Here is a 20,775-nt window from a genome sequence, read left to right as displayed (position 1 = left end):
TGTTTGTGAAGAGTGATTATGCTTTCATATATTTGCTCTGTATTATCTTTGGCTTAGAAATGATGTCATTGGTCAGGGCTGACAAGTTGTAGCCTATTCTTAAGTCTTCCACCATATTATATTGAAGGCAGAAATCTAGCGACTTTCTGGGGTTTTTTTATGTTAAAACTGGTGAAAATTGAAGTTCTCATGCTGGTCACTCTACTAGTATACCATTAGTTGCTTCCCACAAAATGTTATGAAATTTGTGTTGAAGCAGATAGATATTTTTGGTTGAGTGAACATCATAAATTTTATGTAGCTTATCCCACATCTCTTTAGCAGTCTTGCATTCTCCAACAAACAGTAATGGCTGGTGTCAAGCGATAGACTTAGCCATTTCCTTGCCTTTGCAGTTGCCTTGGTCCAATTAGCAAGACTGGTTTCATAATTTTGTCCACTTTCTTCTTGCTTAAGCAGCTCACCATCTATGACGTCAAAGATTTCGTCACATTATAAGATAGTTCTCATTATAATTCTTCAAGTCTTCCAATTTCCATCAGTGAGTTTTTCAATTTGCTGTCTTTCATTGGCCATTGTCTCATCTTCTACACTGCTATAACATAAAGTTATCACACAAATCCACTACAACTGTTGCACTTTGTGAAAACTTTATCAACTATGCCCATCTGCTACTATGTTGACAAAACACCAAATGCTGTTTTGAAATGAAACATTTATTCAAGAAACCACAAAAGTGCAACAATACCACAATACTACCAGTCAATAACAAAAATACACTTTACATCACAGACAGCCATTTGATTTTTTTTCTCCACATTTTTCCCTCTTCTTCATTGTTCTTCTCCTCAAAATAGTTTTGGTTAGTTTACTATATGACCAATGTGTATCATTTTTGTTCACCAATGTTTTCAGTGCTGACTCTTACATGCCCATTATTAATTTGTCTAAGGTTTTTAAGTGTATCAGTAAAGTGAATTTTCTTGTCTGTCTGCCACACACTATTCCTGATTTTTTTGGGAGTCAGTTTGATTTGGGAATTGCTGATACAAAATCATCAGGAGAATTATAACTTGCAAATCATTAGATCTGAAAGGCACTATCAGGGAACAAAATATAAAATTAATAAAAAATAAGTACAAGCCAGTTTGATTCTTTTTGGGATATACTAGTATGCTACAAGTGCCTGACAATAAATAATTCCTGTGTTCCAGTGCTTGCCAAGAATAGTCTTTATGTCAGATATGCATTGGTTTATGGATGTCATAAACCCATATTCAACGCACGTTTTACGATCAGGTAGGCATTCTCACAGTCAAAACCTTCTGTTGGCAGTTGTGCTATTTGGGATATAATATTGAATTTTTCCCTTGAAGACCTATTCTGCCAACACCTGCTCTGCCTTCCTGTGTTGACAGAATGCCTACTGACCCCTGAGTTCATTAAAAATGTAGACAGTACTTTTAGGAAAGTCTTTTGACATGCTTTTTTCTTTTAAGATAAATTGGAACAGTTCTTTTACATTGAATGAATGTGTTGGTAGGTCACTGGATAATTCTCCATACATGTTTATCTTGTTAACTGAAAGCAGTCAACTAATATTTCTCAGGAGAGCAATTTAGCAGGTGCATTCACTTTTTCTATATGCTCTAAAACATCTTACTGAACTACCTGTAGCCAAGATGTGAACAATCGACCAAAATAGGGAATGCCAAACACTCATATGTGACTGATTGATACATTGTCCATAGAAACATACAACAGCAGAGAAATGTTATTAACTTGTCAGAGCCTTTATAGACAGAAAATATTCTGCCCATATAGTCTGGAAAAATATTTGCACTACTAATCCCTACCTGTCACAATACCAACTCATAGCGACTGTGCATCAGTACCCTCCTCCGATTATTAATATCACTAGGCCCTTGAAAAGCTCAACCACAGCCTTCAACTTGTTTCTGAATATATCTTGTGTAAAATGGGGAATGGCTTATCCAGAATTCTATCCTTACCACCCAAAGCAGTATTCCTTCACTCAGACAACCTATACAATATGTTTATCCCTATCACAATCCAGCTCTCAACCTTGCTCTGCACAAGTCATTCATTAGTGCACAACCCAGGTGCAAAACCTCCCAAATGCAAGACCTGACCTACATAACCACCCACTACAGTTCAGTAACAGTCATTTCATATCCTGTTTCTTCCAATTTCCTGTCTAATCTAAATATATGGTAATTATCTAAAATTTCTAGATTCTTCTTTTTTCAATTTTTTTGTTTATATTAGATTCACATTTGGTTCAAATGTGAATTGTGGTTTATTCATTGATGTACATTTGCAATCCATGTAGTTTGAGAATGGGAAATATGTCAAAAACTTACTTTGCACTGCAGGAATTGGCATGGGTTTCAAAAAAGACAATTATGTGAAACCCAGCTCACACTATTCATCCACAGACACGAGTTCCCGGGTAGATGCCATGTATCTTGACTTCCGCAAGGCATTTGATACAGTTCCCCACAGTCATTTAATGAACAAAGTAAGAGCATTTGGACTATCAGATCAATTGTGTGATTGTATTGAAGAGCTCCTAGATAACAGAATGCAGCATGTCATTCTCAATGGTGAGAAGTCGTCTGAAATAAGAGTGATTTCAGGTGTGCCACAGGGGAGTGTCACAGGACTGTTGCTATTCACATTATACATAAATGACCTTGTGGATAACATCAGAAGTTCACCGAGGCTTTTTGTGGATGATGCTGTAGTATATCGAGAGGTTGTAACAATGGAAAATTGTACTGAAATGCAGGAGGATATACATCGAATTGATACATGGTGCACAGAATGGCAATTGAGTGTCAATGTAGACAAGTGTAATGTTTGGTGAATACATAGAAAGAAAGATCCTTTATCATTTAGCTACAATATTGCAGGTCAGCACCTGGAAGCAGTTAATTCCATAAATTATCTGGGAGTAGGCATTAGAAGTGATTTAAAATGGAATGACCATATAAAATTAATCATCGGAAGAATGGATGCCAGACTGAGATTCATTGGAGGAATCCTAAGGAGATGCAATCCAAAAACAAAGGAAGTAGGTTACAGTACACTTGTTCACCCACTGCTTGAATACTGCTCACCGGTGTGGGATCCGCACCAGATAGGGTTGATAGAAGAGATAGAGAAGATCCAACGGAGAGCAGCGTGCTTCATTACGGGATCATTTAGTAATCATGAAAGCATTTTGGAGATGATAGATAAACTCCAGTGGAAGACTCTGCAAGAGAGACGCTCCATAGCTCAGTACGGGCTTTTCTTGAAGTTTCGAGAACATACCTTCACCGAGAAGTCAAGCAGTATATTGCTCCCTCCTTTGTATATCTTGTGAAGAGACCATGAGGATAAAATCAGAGAGATTGGAGTCCACACAGACGCATACCGACAATCTTTCTTTCCACGAACAATACAAGACTGGAATAGAAGGGAGAACCGATAGAGGTACTCTAAGTACCCTCTGCCACACACCGTCGGATGGCTTGTGGAGTATGGATGTAGATGTAGATGTAGACAATAATTTTTAGATCAATAAGAATATAACACTAAAATGATGTCCTTCATATAAATATGACGGATATGCATCAAGTTGCATCCAGCTCAATTACCAGTTCATCTTGCCTAAATTCATCTGCTGAGTATCGCATATTAAAGATACAAACCATCCCGTTTCTATTTAGATCCATACTCATCACAGCGGATGCCATCTCCCTATACATCAATGTTCCACATTCCAATGGCCCAGCTGCCATCAAGCACTACCTCTCACAATGTCCTTCCAACTCCAAACTCACTACCCCATTTCTCACACATCTAACCAGTTATATCCTCACACACAACTACTTCTCCTGTGAGGGAAAGATATGTAAACAAATCTGTGGCTCAGCCCTGAACACTTGCATGGCACCTTCCTATGCCAAACCGTTTATGGGTCACCTACAAGAAAACTTCCTAGGATCCCAAAACTCCAAACCCCTTTCTGGTTCATGTTAATTCCACTTCATGATCTAGTCCCAGGGCTAAGACACTGCACATTCATTCCTCCAAAGGCTCAATGCCTTTTTCCCCATTTGCTTCACCTGGTCTCCTCAGCCAATTTGTCACCTTCCTGGATACTGACCTTCACCTCTGTGATGGCTCCATCCATAATTCCAAACCTCTGCTTATATCAAGCCCACCAGCCACCAACAGTACCTGCAATTTGACAGCTGTCATCACCTTCACACCAAAAATTCACTCCCATATATCCTGGTTGTTCGCAGCTCATGGTTTCGCAGTAGCATTCTCACTTCCTAAGCACGGGATCCCGGGTTCAAATCCTGGCGGGGTCAGGGATTTTCCCTGCCTCGAGATGACTGGGTGTTGTTGTGTTGTCTTCATTATCATCATTCATCCCCATTACAGTTGGAGGAAAGCAATGGCTAACCACCTCCACTAGGACCTTGCCGAGTATGGTGGTGCGTGTCTTCTGCATCGTTCCCCTATGCTTTGTCAAGGAGTATGGGACTTCATCATCATCATCATATCCTGGTTATTTGTAGACAGCATATCTGCAGTGACCAAAATTTCCTTGTCCACTATTCTGAAGGTGTCACAAGGGCCTTCATGGACAGGCGCTATCCCCCAAAACTAGTCCGCAAACAGATATTCCTCACCACATTATCACACATCCCTAATTCTCCCACCATCCCCAAGAACTGGCTGCAAAGGAGCACCCCCCACCCTCCCCCCCGCCCTCCAGCCCCCAATCGCCCAATATAATCCCAGACTGGAGCAAATGAATCACGACTTTCGCAAGGGCTTCAACTGCCTATTATCTCAATCAGAAAATAGGGTCAACCTACTCACAATCCTTCTCCAGTCCTTTTAAAGTGGTATTCCTCCACCAAAACTAACTACACAACATCCTGGTCCATTGCTATGCTATTCCACTTTCACTAACAATCCTTTACCATCATGATCATGCCCCAACAAAGATCCAAGAGCATAAACTGCACAATTCACCTGCCCAGCATGTCCTACTCTAGTCCTGTTCCAATCTTATCCTACCTAATCAGATGCAGAGCCACCTGTGAAAGCAGCAATGTAATTTATTTAGGAATGATGTAAATAGGAAGTGCAGGGAAGACAAGGCAAAATGGATGTAGTAAAAATGTGAAGATATTGAAAAGAAATGGTCATCAGAAAGACAGATGCAATGTATAGGAAAGCTGAAACAAACTTTGGTGAAATAAAAAGCGAGAGCATCAATATTAAGAATGCAATGGAAATTCCATTGTTAAACACAGAGAAGGGAGTGGATAAGTGGAAAGAGCATAAGGCCTTAATGAGAATGAGGATTTGACTGATGGTATGGTAGAGATGGGAACTGATATGGAAGACATGGGCAATCCAGTATTATAGTCAAAGATCAACAGAGCTCTGGAAGATTTGTGATCAATAAGACAGGGCAGATAGACAACATTCCTTTAAACTTTCTAAAATCATCAGGAGAACTGGCAACAAAATTAATATACAATTAGAAACCTATCAACAGACTTTCAGGAAAATATCATGCACACAATCCTGAAGACAGCAAGGACTGGTAAGTATAAGAACTATTGTACAGTCAGTGTAATGTCTCATGTATCCAGGTCATTGACAACAGTAATATACAGAAGAATGGACAAGAAAATCCAGGAGCTGCTAAATGTTTATCACTTTGGTTTTAATAAAGATAAAGTCACCAGAGAGTCAGTTCTGCTGCTATGCTTCATAACTAAGAAAAATCAAGACACATTCATTGGATTTGTTAACCCAGAAAAAGTGTTCAACAATGTAAAAGGGTGCAAGATGTTTAAAAGTGTGAGAAAAATAGGAATAAGTAATATGGAAAGACAGGTAATATACAAATGTACAAGGAACAAGAGGGAATAATAAGAATGGAAGACAAAGAATGAAGTGCTCAGACTTTTCAATTTGTACATCAAACAAGTAATGACAGAAGTAAAAGAAAGGTTTAAGAGTTGGTGAAAGGATATCAATGATATGATGATATTGTTATCCTCAGTGAAAAAGAATTGGAACTGCAGACTTGCTGAATGGAATGAGCAGTCTACTGAGCACACATTGTGGATTGAGAGTAAATCAAAGCAAGACAAAAGTTATGTGGAGTAATATAAATGAGACTAGGTGATAATTAACATAAAAATTGGATACCACAGAGTAGACAGAGTAAAGGAATTCTGTTACCTTGGAAGCAAAATAACACATGATGGATGAAGAACATAAAAACAGAGTAGTACAGGCAGAGAGGGCACTCCTGGCCAAAAAGAGTCTACTAGAATCAAAGGTAGGCCTTAGTTAGAGGAAGAAATTTTTGAGAAAATACATTTTGAGCACAGAATTGTATAGTAATGAATCAGAGACTAAGGGAACTCCGGAACAGAAGAGAATTGCTGTGTTTGAGATGTTGTGCTACAGAAGGATGCTGAAAATTAGGAACTGATAAGAATTGAGGAAGTCCTCTATAGGATCTCCAAAGAAAGGAACATAAACCGCTGACAAGATGACAGAACGGGATAATAGGACACGTTCAGACATCAGGGAATAATTTCCATGGCACTTGAAGGAGCTTTAGATGGCAAAATTTATAAGGAAAGACACAGATTGGACTACAGCTAGCAAATAATTGAGTAGTAGGGTGAAAGTACTACTCTGGGGTGAAGAGTTTTGCACAGGAGAGGGGAAAAATGTGCTTCATAGGAATGAGATCAGATGATCTTGGGGAGGAAGGGGTGTGGGGGCTGGGGCAGAGGGGCACTACACTCATGTTCAGTGAGTGTTCTTCAGAGAGTTCTTACACAATTTCAGACTGCTGGAGTGATTCATTGACTTGTTGGTGGTACAAATCGCAAGTAGCTTCCAGAATTGTTTACTGGTAAGAGACAATGGCTGACATATGAGCCGACCTCATTTCATCCCACTTAAACATTCCCAGCACAGGAATACCTCCACTACCTGCCTGAATAGTATGCTGTTGTCAAGGTGGGTGCATCATAACATGTGGATTATGACGTTCTTGTTCCCACAACCCACCAGACCAGGTGACTTTTTCCCACGTTTCATATATTCAGTGGTGGGGTTATCACATCAGCGCTAACCTCTGTGCCTTGTGACAGGTGGGAAGCAGAGTCACATATGTGGAGTGGTGGCATCTGTACCTCATATTAAGGATCTTCTTCCAGATGGTTCAGCTATTCATTGGTTGTTACTAAGAGATGAACTGATGACAGATTTACTGGACTATGGCCTCTTCTCTTACAATCTGTTACAGTGAAAGGCAAATACTGTCATTGTCACTTTATTACCCACAGTTGCTATCTTTGGTGGCAGCAGTTCTTGCTAAATTGAAAAGCCCAGTGCTTGCACAAAACAGCACACAACTCTCACAGAGTGAACTATTTGCAACTTTTTAATAAACTCCCACAGTCAGAATTCAGTACACCTCCCAATCATTTTAAAAGTAAGTTGTATAACAGGTTAATAAACAACCCACTCTACAGTTTAAGAGAATTCTTGAATACTATTAGTGTAAAAATTGAATTTTAAGATTACGATTACAATTTGGTGCGACCAATAAAGGTAGGATAAATGATTTATGCATGTCATGTGAACATAATCAATATAGTAGTTGCTACTGTATCATATCATTAATGTAAAGTCTATTCCACAGCACATGGTCAACTGCTAATAAAGAATCTGAACCTATGGAATGTTCATTCACCAAACATCAACAACCAGCCTGCTATCAAAAGCACTGATACCAAACTTCCTGTTGATCCTGCATTTATCTATCACTCTGATGACATGTGCAACATCTGATGACAATCCATTTGTTTGAGTTACCAAACAATTCCATCCATCACAATGATGGGCATGCTCACTCTCCAACAAAGCTACTGCCTCAAATTAAATGGCTAGCAATTGACAGCAGGCAGTTGCTGCCTACAAGTAAGTGTAAATGACTTTTTGCTGTAGTTTGTCTACTGGTAAATTATCTCATAATAAACAATAAATAACTTCATGTTCCAAAACCATAAAAACTATCTCAGGGGTCACACAAACAAGAGTACATATTCTTTGAAAAGCACAGAGATATGCTGGTCTTTATCATACGACTGAGGAATATGATGATACTCTCCTCAAAAATTAAAGTGATGAAGCTCATGCTATTATCTCTCTATCACTCATGAGGTCTTACTCTGTGGATCAGCCATTAAAAAACCAAAAGCATTACCATTTTTTTGCTAGCAAATGAGAGAAAAAGTGACATGTTATGTTTACAGTGTACTTCATCAGTCACTGAAAAAGGCAGGTGCCCTTTATAATTACTCTTATCCCTGTTCCCTTTCATTCTTCTAATGAATATTGTTCAACTGCAACACTTGAACATCTTATATTTTCCTCAGAGCAAAATTTCCACTCTGCAGTGATGCATGTGATGTGGTATGTATTACACTTAGCATGCAGGTATCATTCTGAAACCAACTCCTAAGCTGTGACTAACACTTTGTTACAAGAGACTGGTGAACACCTAAGTAGACAGGCACATGATAAATTTTTAAACAGTGTGGCAGATGTTGTCTGCTTACATTTTGTCCCTATCTCATTCCATATTCTCTGTCTCTGAACAACTGGCAGAGCTGGTGCATGTTCATACTGCCACAACCACAGCTTCTGACTCTCACTCATAAAATTAATACACTGTATATGCAACCCAACCATTCTCATTTTTAGTCTAATATGTGTCGAGCTTCTTTTACATTATCCATATCAAGCATCAAAAAGGCAGAATTGCCATCACCAACACAAATATCAACATTAAATGTACAACAGAATCCTAAATTGCATACAACAAATAGAACTGGTATAATAATAATATCAGCTGGCATGTTATGTGGTACATTTTCTCTTGTTGAGTATGCATCTCCCCACAGTTCATCTTTTTGCGTGCTCTATTCTTGGAGGTTGAAAATATTGGTGAGTAGGTAGTATTGAGTGACTGGAGCTGTGTATGTAAAGGCTACTTGTGTGTGTGTGTGTGTGTATGTGTGTGTGTGTGTGTGTGTGTGTGAGAGAGAGAGAGAGAGAGAGAGAGAGAGAGAGAGAGAGAGAGAGAGAGAGAGAGAGAGAGTTGGGGGAGGTCAGTCATAAACACACACACACACACACACACACACGTGCACCAGACAACATGTATGGGGCTAGCACTGTGAAATTCAGCGACTGTGCTACAAAGGTCAACAATGAACTGTCTGTCTATAAGATGAATGGCTGACTTTACTTATATGATCAGTTATTTAAAAGCAAGTATATTTTCACTACCCAATACAAAGCAGATTCATGTTAAGTAAACTTCAGGTTACTTTATAAAATATCTTACATAATTACAAATAATTGCTTTCATCGCACTTGTCATGATACTTTCCACACTGCTACCTTTACATGGAGGTCTGGAAAAAATATTTGACAGTAAATATTGACTATGTACCTGTAGCTGGCTGTACACTGGCTGGCCTTTGTGGAGGTCCTCGAGATGGGGCTGGAGCAGGAGGAACTGTAGACAGATATGTTGCACATGCATCACCTATCTAGAAAGTAGTATAACATTTACATGCAGTCCAAGGCAGTTACTGAATTGTTGGAATAAGTAATTGAAAACTGTCCTTTTGGAGTCTTTTAATTTCCTATAGTATTTACTGTAATATGAATGAGCATTATTTGCTGAAAAATGCTAACTTTGAAGACTTAATTTTGTTCTTAATAAAATTAACACTGTAATTCAACAGTGCACACAACAGAAGATACTGCAGATACAGAACACAGTGGAAACTGCATACAGCAAATGACTGACAGAAAACTCGTGGAAAAATATTATTAAAAAGTAGATTCTATATATTGTGCTGATGATAACTAAATGATACTCTATGTTAAGCTGATGGTGCCCATTACTGACTCAAAATCAGAATTATACACAGCCAAAGATAATAATGACAGCTTTATTTTCATAAGTGAAGCTCAGATGAAAAGGCCTAATCAGATGAATGAGAGAATATAATATTGTGACATACAGCACAATACATACAATGCAGAATGTCTAAAGTGAAACCTGGTGCTGAACATATTTTACAATTTTGAATTCTTTTCTCCCTTTTTTATTTGCATCTGCATACATCTGTTAAGTATTCAAGTTTAGTTTTCCCTTCAGGCGCAAGCTCCATTTTACACTCAAGTTTATGGCCTTCTGTGATAAATGGTTATATTTCCTGTCATGAACAATGATAATAAATTTTGACTATTATCAGCCAGAACATACACACACCCTAAACTTGACTGTCCCTGGTATACTTAGTATAAACCAAATTTCTTACCTATGATCAAATACTTTTCTCAAAAACTTCATCTGATTAATAAAAAGATACTTTTTGGAAGCAGAGGCAACTTAAAAGTTCTGCTGTCCCTTTTAGCACTCATACAAAAAGATGCAAAATCATGGTCTAAAATGTTAATCCAGATATTTGGTACTAGGTCTCATGAGACAGAACACTCATTGACAGAATACTCATTGCCTTCTCAAGAAAATGTGAAAACCAAGAAACTACACAAAACATGGTTATGCAGCATAGGTTAGTACAGTTGCAGCTAATAATGTACATTGCCATGCATAATCCAAAACTAATGAAACAAAATAATTTTTATTGCAACTTTAAATCAGAAAATTAGCACTAACACATGCAAATTCTGCAGTTATATCTTCCTAAGGTGGCATATTTTGTTAGTAGTAAACAGAAAATAAAGATTTTCTCTGAGTAAAGCCCTAGCATTGCTATAAATTCCTTGTATTTTATGACAATTACAGTACATCTAAATATGTGGTGTTTTCATGTTTTGTAAACTGTTACTTCATCAGATAGATCACAGTGTTAAGTGTTTTGTTTGTTTAAGAGAATATTAACAATGCAATGAGAAGCTCCAACATTACTTTAGTTCCTAAAAAATAAGGAAAAACAAAACTCGTTTTGACTTTACAGAAATACAAGCATCCAAAAGCAAAAGCATTTGCAAGTTTTCACAGAGACTTAATTGATAGGGTGAAAAGGGATGCACGGAGAGGATGCATATCATCTTGAGGCATACTTTCATATGAGATCTCTACACCCATTACACAAAGTTTCAACTTGTACATTGTTTTCCTTCTTTTTTTTTTTTTTCTTTAACTGAGGCCTGAGTCATAACTATAGTTTTCTTCCAAAACATTATCACTTCTTCAACTCAAGACAGTAAAAGTCTGTGAACTCCTAGGTTCTGGCTGGTTGGTTGATTTAGGGGAGGGGACCAAACAGCAAGGTCATTGATCCCTAGGTTTTGTTGCTGGGTAAATGCTATGCATTTTTTCTTTTCTTTTTTTTTTTTTTTTTTAATATAGCTCAGTAATTCGTTGAGAACAGTGTTGTTTCAAACAATAAAATTACGATGTAATTGTTCGTAGAATTTTTTATACATTTGAAAATATGTTTCCTGGAAAACTGATTGCCTTGTGGGTGGAATCATGTGAAGTGTGGCTATAAAATAATAGGACTGATTCTTTCACAGAGTAAGCACAAATGTGCCAAAGATGAATGACCAATAGCTGTGAGGCCTTCTCAGTTGAATGCAGTGTCTTTGGTGTCTGTAAATAAATCAGTGCGGCTGGGGCCGTCTTATTATTTTGTTTTGTCAGAAAAATGATAAGTTAATAATAGAGCAACAAATTCTCATGAAGTTTCACATGGAATTTGGAAAAACTGCCACTAAAACCTATTGTTTGCTGAAAGAAGTGTATGGCAAAGACTGTTTATCCTGTATGCAGGTTTTTGAGTGGCTCAAGGATTTCCAAGGTGGCCAAGAAGACGCTGAAGGAGACTCACACCCAGGACGCCCTTCAACAACAGAAATAGATGAAAATATCTCAAAAGTATGTAATCTGATCAAGCTGACCATCAGCTGAGTATTTGATTGATTGCTAAAACAGTAGGAATTGACAATGAATGCATAAGGCAAATTTTACATAGCCAATTTACCATGACAAAATTGTCAAGATTGGACAAAAAGGAGCTAATGAAAATGTTTGTACTGACACTTTGATTACCACTGAAAATGATCCTAATTTCTTGGAAAGAGAGATAACATGTGGCAAACTTGGTTTTTCACTTATGATCAATAAAATAAGTGTCAATACATGCATTAGAGGGGCCTGGCTTCACTAAGAGCAGTGAAAGACTGAAAGAGCAAATCTAAATTCAATATTCAAGGTAATGTGTAACTACACCGGGTTCCTGAAGGTCAAGCTATTAACCAACATTACTATTTTGAGGTTCTTGCTCAACTCCATGAGAAAATAAGGAAAAAAGGACTTGAATTATGGAAGAACAAGTCATGGACTCTTACCAAGACAACACACTTGCTCATACTGCATTGTATAGTTAGAGGTTTCTAGCAGAATACCGCATCCCAGTATTAGACAGCCCATCTCTTTCACCTGACCTAGCACCATGTGACTTTTATCTATTCCCAAAGGTTACATCTGCCTTAAATGGAATAACATTTCAGTCCACTGAAGCGGGGAAAGAAAAACTGGCATGTGCCATCAAATAGGACACAGAGGAAGACTTCCAGTACTGTTTCCATCAATGGAAAATTTGCATCGTACATTGTAGGGATACAGGAGGGGAGTATATTGACAGTGACAATAAATAAATAACTATGTATGTGTTTGAAATAAAGTGTTTACAGCAGTAGTCCTGTTATTTTATAGCCACGCCCCATAAGAAGTGCATACAACACTTTCATGACATTGAATTTTATTTGAACTCAGAATCACCCAATTCTGTATCAAAAGCTGAAAAAGTGACAGGACAAACATGTACTCTGTTTTGTTGCTGTATGTCAACTAGAGCATTTAGCATTTTTATGTAATGAAAGGAGGAAAGGAAACTATGGTTTCATGTCCTAACACCTGATAGGCTATATGCTTCAATTAGGAAAGGATGAGAGCAGAAGGCAGCAGTGGCAAATTAAATCTGCTACTTCTGAATGTAAATATAGTATCTCATCCACTTCCCCACCTCACTTTGGTGATGTGATATTATCATGCTGGAGAGAAATGGAAGATAATGAATCAGAGTTAGTGAATAAAGTAGCAGGAATGATAATGGAAAAATGAAAATTCCAAATTTATCTCATTAAAGAAATGAAAAGATAGAAACAGAAAATATGTAAGTACAAGCAGTTACAGAAACTGAAATGAGAAGGGACACCAACAGTAAAGGGAATCCTAAAGATTAAATTAAGTAAAAGACAACTGAATGGGAGCAGAAATGAATGAAATATTAGACAATGTTCATCATAAATTTTCACTTCTAATATCAGTTAATTTCAATGTAATTATAACCCTTTTACTTTCATAATTAAACTTCTCTCTTTTCCTAATTAGTTTTACATTACTCCCTCCCCATTAATATTCTTATGACTGTGTCACATTCTCTGCTTTCTCTTTCTCCATGCCCCCTCCTTCCTACAGATTTCTTCTCCATCTATCTATATCATTCTCCTCTCTCTATCCTTCTCACTGTTGCTTTCCTGTGGGAAATTTTGTTAGCTCTCCAAATGCTGCCTTTATTTTTTTCCCCAGAGGTATAGTATATGCTCAAACAGGAGCATTAATGTCTTGTCCATCAACTTTTTCAACTTTGAGGAAGAACTGATTGACTCAAAAACTAAAGAAACCCTTGTGTTTTCTTTACTAGTTGCTTATAAGTCTTGATAACTTAGGCATTTGGTGCTATCAGCCTTCATATATTGCCAAAAATGCTCTGTGCCAATTTTAAATGAAACTGCTTCTGATGGGATGTTTATGACTGCATTAAAATTGTTAAAAATATCACCTAAAAAGTAAAATGGAACAGGTAATGTTGGTTTACATTTGTTTCAAGTGATTAGTGTGAAGCACTCCTTCTAGTAAAATGGAACAGGTAATGTTGGTTTACATTTGTTTCAAGTGATTAGTGTGAAGCACTCCTTCTAGTGTGGATGCAAGTACAAATCAACATCATTTGGAGACTATGAGCTGTATAGAAGTTGTATCCCCCCCTCCAATTAGTTTCCTGTTGACAGATACAACTGGATGTTGACATCACAAAAATCAATGAAGGCTCAGAAATAACACATAAATTTATCTGCCACGTATTTTGCCAGTGTGTTTCAAACATTGGCCACATTATGAAAATGCTTTACATAAGGCAAGAAGTCTATAAAGCTATGGAGATGTTTTAGAAAGAATGGCCTAGTTGAAAGGTGAGTATGATGTAGCATTGGAAAGAAAACATGGTGACGCTGGATTTCCATGTTGTGTTGGTGCCTTGGAGGCTCTCTGAATGACTGCAAATAGTGGTTTGAAATCATACTGAATGAATCCCAATGCCATGTTGTCAGGGTTAATGTTGATTTATTATTTCACTGTACTGGAAGAAGAAATTTCTTGTATCTTGAAACCAATCATATCTGAATACCATAATTCTGTACAAATTCTAAAAATGATGTGGCACATTGTCAATCCAAATTCAGCCATCTGCATCCTACTATATGTGTAGAGAACTTGTAATCTTTTTTATGGCTAATTACCAGTGTTACAGTCTGGCATTGGACTTTGGAATCGGCTCAATGCCTGTATTTTGGAGCTAGGTACATAAGTCACCACACAATATGACAATGTCACTTGTGGTGATCAAACCAGATCAATTGGAACCATATGACATGTGTAAGTGACCTGGAATACACAATGGACCCACCATTACTCCATCACGATACTGGAATATTCGAGATACATGACATTTGTACAATTTATCTCTGGGTCTTTAAGCAAACCATACAGAAGCTCATAGTTCTGAGTAACCCATCAATGAGGTTTCTCCATGATCTTTTGATATACTGATTAATTGCTTAAAGCTTTGTACATGCTTTATTAAAACTGTCGGGCTAGTCACATAATTGGCTTGTGACAACAGTGCAAACATATGCTCATAGTCCCTCAGTTCAAGGGAATTTTGACCATTGATATAACAACCATAGATGTTTGTGTGTGTGTGTGTGTGTGTGTGTGTGTGTGTGTGTGTGTGTGTGTGTGTGTGTGTTTTGGACAGTTTCTTCTAGGTGCGTAATTTTTTCTGTTGGCCACTGAATATTCTGAACTGGACTTCCAGTTGTCATTTTAAGATACAACTGAAATACGGTGTTTATATAATGATTTTTTGTGCTGTGTCATATTCATGTTTTCCAGATAAATCAAAACTTTTACACAATTTGCATCATTACAATTATATTTCAAGGTTTCATTGTTGCAGAGTTTTCATGTGGTAAGGGTTTTCTGAAACAATTTTATTTAAGCCCCCTCCATTTTTAATAGTTTTCTCTAACACACTGCACCAACATTCCATTAGAAAGAAGAATACTACCATATCAACTTTCTCGTTATCTCACTTTACTACTTTTTTATTACTTGTTTTTACTATGCATGGATTCATGCATGGGAATGTCACACTTGAAACATTTGTCTCTCATAACTATGAAAACACATGCAGGGATTTCCAGCAAACACCATCTATCATGTCCCCTCACCAAAGTCTGAACCACTTGCTCCATCAGTCATGCTTTGAAGCATACGAAAAGCACGTGAGGGAATTGCTGGCCCTCTGTATCTGGGATCTGATTCATTGTGCAGAAAAGAGTCCTCGTCCACTAAAGGAAACAGCAAAATTAAATGTTTTCAGCAGTAGCTCATGAAAATATAATGTATAAATATGCAAAGAGCCTGAAATGTTTACCAAAAACCATTCCCCAAAAGAAACTTCTATTAGCTGCAATATAAATAAATTGTAATACAGTGTTAAAGACCAACAAGTCTGCCATCTACTGTCTGCAGAAGCTTGTCCTGAAAGAGGAGGTATATTTACATCCATCACCGGTTTTCATCTGCCTGAAAGCTAATACTAAATTTAATTTTTTATACCACTTTCATCCAACATCTTGAAGACTCTCGAAGGGATATGACCACCTCTGTACCTTGGATTCTCTTCTTCCAACAAATGGCTTTCTTCTGCAACTGTCATTAAGTAAAAACAGAAAGTACTATACCTGAATATCACTCTCAGTGAGAAAATTACAAATGTAATCACAGTATTTCAGTTTCATGTTATTCTAAAGCTAGGATCCAGGTGAGTAGTTTTCAGTTACTTGGACTAGAATCTCATTAAATGTCCTCTCATTAGCTGACAATAAAATAAAAATTTCAGCTAGTTTTTATATTATTTATGACACTAAATGTGACTCAGCAAGCAGTAGTCCCGATTTATTCAACCAGTAATAAAAGATTAAAGTTGAAACAAGATGATGACACTTTTGACAGTAGGAAGATGAGCATGTTTTTGTCACATACAATTAGCAGGAAAGTTTAGTAATAGGTTAGAAACAAATATAATATTTTACCTATTGGTCTTCTCTATGAACAGTTGACTTATTTATAAAAAATACTGATATATTTGATATACTTGGCTGCTGAGAAGATGAATATATTTGTGTTCAGTATTCTTACATCTAAGTGCTATTTCTTCAACATTATGAGCTATTTCTTCAACATTATTATAGATAAACTGCACTGTAAAAACAATTAAGCACCAAGTAAATAATTTAGGAGTAAATGAGACCATTCACTAAATTGTAAAAGTGTTGAGAGGCTGACAGGCTCACACAGAACAGATTGGAAAATTGCTAGTTTTCAGAAGAAATCATTTGACAACCTAGCATTCACACACACACACACACACACACACACACACACACACACAGACCATGTGTACACACTACACCTCTGCCCCTACACTGAGCTGTCTCGGCATACAATTCTGTGTATGGTGCCGGCACAATGTAGGGGCACATGCGTGTTTGTGTGTGTGGATTAAGGGGAAGAGGGGAGGCACCCCCTTGCATGCCCATGCTTGTGTATTTGTACCCTAACCCATCAAAGGATTTCTTCCACTATCTAACAAGTTTTCATTCTCTTTGGAGCATGACTGTCAATAACTCAATGTTCCTGCTGTCTGGTGAGTGGTGTTCTTTACTTCTAAATTATTAACGTTTTGCTATAAATTTTCTTACTATATCAATAAAGCACTAATAAATTTGCTGTTTGTTAATTTATTTAGAAAAGTCAGAAACATAATTGTACTGGATCTTACTGGTTGATAGGGTATCATGTGAAGTCTAACACATATTCTACAACAATAGAGTTTGAAATATTACATTTTCCTTTTAAGATATTTGCCAAGACAATAAAAAAGTAAGGATTTTCTGTTTGTTCTAAAACCTTTGAAAGCAGTTATTAGCTGATGAACCCAACATGTACTCATAATAACTTTGAATCAACCAATAGCTTAACATAACACCTGTGGAAATGTTAGTCAGCTTATACAAAGTCATGAATTCAATCGCAGTAATACAGCCTATGTGTCATGACGAATGAAGCACCAACAGTTATTTAACAATTTATTTTATTGCAGTATATGACTGACTCGGTCATATCCTTGACAGGTATAGAAAAAATGTCAGATAAGTGGCAAGATTACATTGAATGTATGCACAGTGGAGAATAACTGTACAGTTGTGTGAGAGAAGTTAGATAGAAAGTTTTATGGAAGAATTAACTGACTCTGTATTTATGCTGCACAGGCACAGCTTTAGGTTTCCATACTGGGGAAGGCTGTGACATTTAACATTCGGTACTAACTTAGGCCTCTGTCTATGCTACAGATCAGTCAGACACTTTATCACAACAAATCATACTAAAAGACACATTTTGGAGATAGCTTCAATGCAATGAATGTTAGCTTCACTGTATGCTTAATATTTTTCATATTTTCAATTCTAAATTTGAGATATTTAATGTTTTGTATGTTGCAAGATTAAACAAAGATGTTCGCATGAGGTCATGGGTCTTGTTCTGTGATTTGATGATAGATACAATCTGAGCAACTGCCATGCTGATTTAACTGTTAGAGGAACTAACAGACATTACTGTATTTGTTGGTTATTATATTTACATGTGTATATTATGAAAATATGTGAATGATTTATGCAATAAAGCACTCCGTCTTCAAGCCACAAGTGGCCCATCGGGACCATCTGACCACCGTGTCATCCTCAGTTGACGATGCAGATAGGAGGGGCATGTGGTCAGCACACCGCTCTCCCGGTTGTTATGATGGCTTTCTTTGACTGGAGCCGCTACTATTCGGTCGAGTAGCTGCTCAATTGGCATCACAAGGCTGAGTGCACCCCGAAAAATGGCAACAGCGCAAAGCGGCTGGATGGTCACCCATCCAGTGCTTAACTCTGGTGATCTCACGGGAACCGGTGCATCCACTGCGGCAAAGTCGTTGCCAGTTAATGCAATACACAACATTAAAGATGTCACCAAAATGCAGATTTTTAATATGGTTTGTTGTGGTAAAGTGCTGGAAAATGTGATGTTGCTGGGAAAACGTGTTAACCGCCCTTCTTAGGTAGTTACAAAGGGAAATTGCTTCCTATCACCTAATAATCCATGTTTTACTTACCTTAATTCACTTATTCATAGGTGAAAAGAACTTGTCTCCTCATGTGCACAGCAAAATGGGCTACGACCATTTCATTGAAATTTGGATGAGTTAACAGTTCTTTTTCAAGAGAGCACATCATGAGCATACAAACTCTGCCATTATTAATAGTATTTCGCATGACTGTTTTCACCAGTTATAGCATCCCCTGAGAAGCAGTATTCTGCCTCTCTAGTCATCACTGTGATGATCACTATTATCGGTAGCAGGTTAACACTTTCAGGAAAAGTTTTTACCAAGTTTTTTTCATAAAGAAATTCATTAAGGTCACCTGGTGCTTTCATGAATCCTATTGTCTGTGCAACATATTCAATTCATGACATAAGTCTGAAGGCTATAATTAAAACAAATTAACAAATGCTTTAAGTTCTTTTTTAGGAAAAGAAATGATATTTTGAAACCATATCAGTTCAAACAGCTGTGCAGTTGACAGGTGACCATTAAAATTGAATCAATCACTGATCTGAGTCATGATGCAGCCAAAGGTGTCTCAGGCACACATCTTTCTTGATTCTGTGAAAAATTGGTTCTTATTGCTCCCATTGATGGTCAATGTCAAGTGAGGTCCTAACATAACATGTTGGATACTTGCTGCAAAGTGAAATACATATTCAGTAGTTTTCACTGCATCAGTATTCCTTTGCTGCAGTTCATCGAACAAAATGTCACAATGAGGTATGACTTTATTTAAAAAATGTAACCAGAAGAGGAAATATTTGTCTTGAAGAAAACCCTTCAGTTCCTTAGTTTTGTTTATTGACATGTAACCATTTTCACAGTTGTCAGTAATTTGTTCCCTGCACTTAACAATTTTGTTTTGGTATTTGTATGCAGCAGTTACAATCTGTGATTTGAAATTCCATGTGATGGACTGAGGACAGGTAGGAATATGTTTCTTCATTATTTTATCAAGAACAGCTGTGCATCTAGGAGACTGGATAAAAGGGTAGAAATTCCTTACACGTAAGCGAAAAAGCATACTTGCTTACTGCCTATCACATAATGTTCAATTCTTAAATTTGAATGACGTGTGAATAAAGTGAGCTTTTTCATATACATCTTTAATCCTAGTCGGAATTCCACTTTTGTGGTCACTCATATCAGGAGGACCATCGTAACACTAACCTATAATGTTTTTTCTGGTGCCTCATTTACCTGCTGAGAAGAGCTACAGCTCCACCATCTGGTGGGAATCTTTCATTTATATTCCCCAGTATCTTATATCAAATTATTAGGGCCAGCTGTGATAAATTTGCACAGGCTGTGGTTTCATTAACTTTGATTGTGAAAATTTGTTCACTCCTGATAAGATTAAGGCATACCTCATAAACTGATTACAGCAGTTCATTTTGAATTATTTTGGACAGACATAGGAAAACATGAGTTTCTGATTTTTCAGTGTGTTGCTTCAATATACTATCCAGTTTTTACATTTCTGGATTCTTGGAATTTTCTGTTTCATCATGGCCCCTTAAGCCAAACTTGGATTTACCACAAAATTTAAAACATTTTTCCCAGTACATGCAGATTTTTTGACATATTTTCCTTGTCTGTATATTAAGCAAGTAAGCACTATCTACTTGGCACACTTTTTCCACAATGAAAATTTCATAATGCAATTTTAATGTTGTTTCCTCAAATTATGTTTTTCTTTCTTTCTTTCTTTTCTTCCCATTGTGTAAAATTTCCATTCTCAGTCCAAGCACTATCACTAAAATTTCTAACAAGATAAGTGACATGGGAAAATGCATTTCTCACTTCCCAAACACACAACCACTCAGCTGCATTGGACATTGCTCTATTAAAATTGTGTATATACATCCTTGCCTGGGTGTACACCTAATAAACTGCACACTGAATTCATATTGTGCTGTTTTCAGACTTACAGTATGCTGCAATTATTCACAAGGAAATTAAACCCACTGGGACTCAAGCACAATACACTCTCAAAAAGAAGTTTGCTAATAATGCACTTTATCCCACAAACACAATC

The 20,775-nt window shown here is 37.2% G+C and overlaps 1 protein-coding gene across 6 annotated transcripts in view; it reads right to left on the bottom strand.

The window, feature by feature from the left end:
* Nucleotides 1-20,775, bottom strand: part of LOC124609172 — a 754,237-nt gene that overhangs the window by 66,050 nt on the left and 667,412 nt on the right. For 4 of the 6 annotated variants that reach the window (XM_047140049.1, XM_047140051.1, XM_047140055.1 and 1 more), the window contains 2 exons: nt 15,751-15,870; nt 9,590-9,655 (listed from right to left, as the gene is read on the bottom strand). In XM_047140049.1, the coding sequence (XP_046996005.1) occupies nt 9,590-9,655; nt 15,751-15,870 (186 nt within the window). Of the gene's footprint in view, nt 1-9,589; nt 9,656-15,750; nt 15,871-16,141; nt 16,235-20,775 lie in introns of all 6 variants that reach the window. The other 2 variants (XM_047140052.1, XM_047140053.1) reach the window with 2 other exon arrangements.

Source organism: Schistocerca americana, chromosome 1, assembly GCF_021461395.2.
Source record: "Schistocerca americana isolate TAMUIC-IGC-003095 chromosome 1, iqSchAmer2.1, whole genome shotgun sequence".
Classification (NCBI taxonomy): domain Eukaryota; kingdom Metazoa; phylum Arthropoda; class Insecta; order Orthoptera; family Acrididae; genus Schistocerca; species Schistocerca americana.
This window is presented reverse-complemented; position numbering and strand designations above follow the sequence as displayed.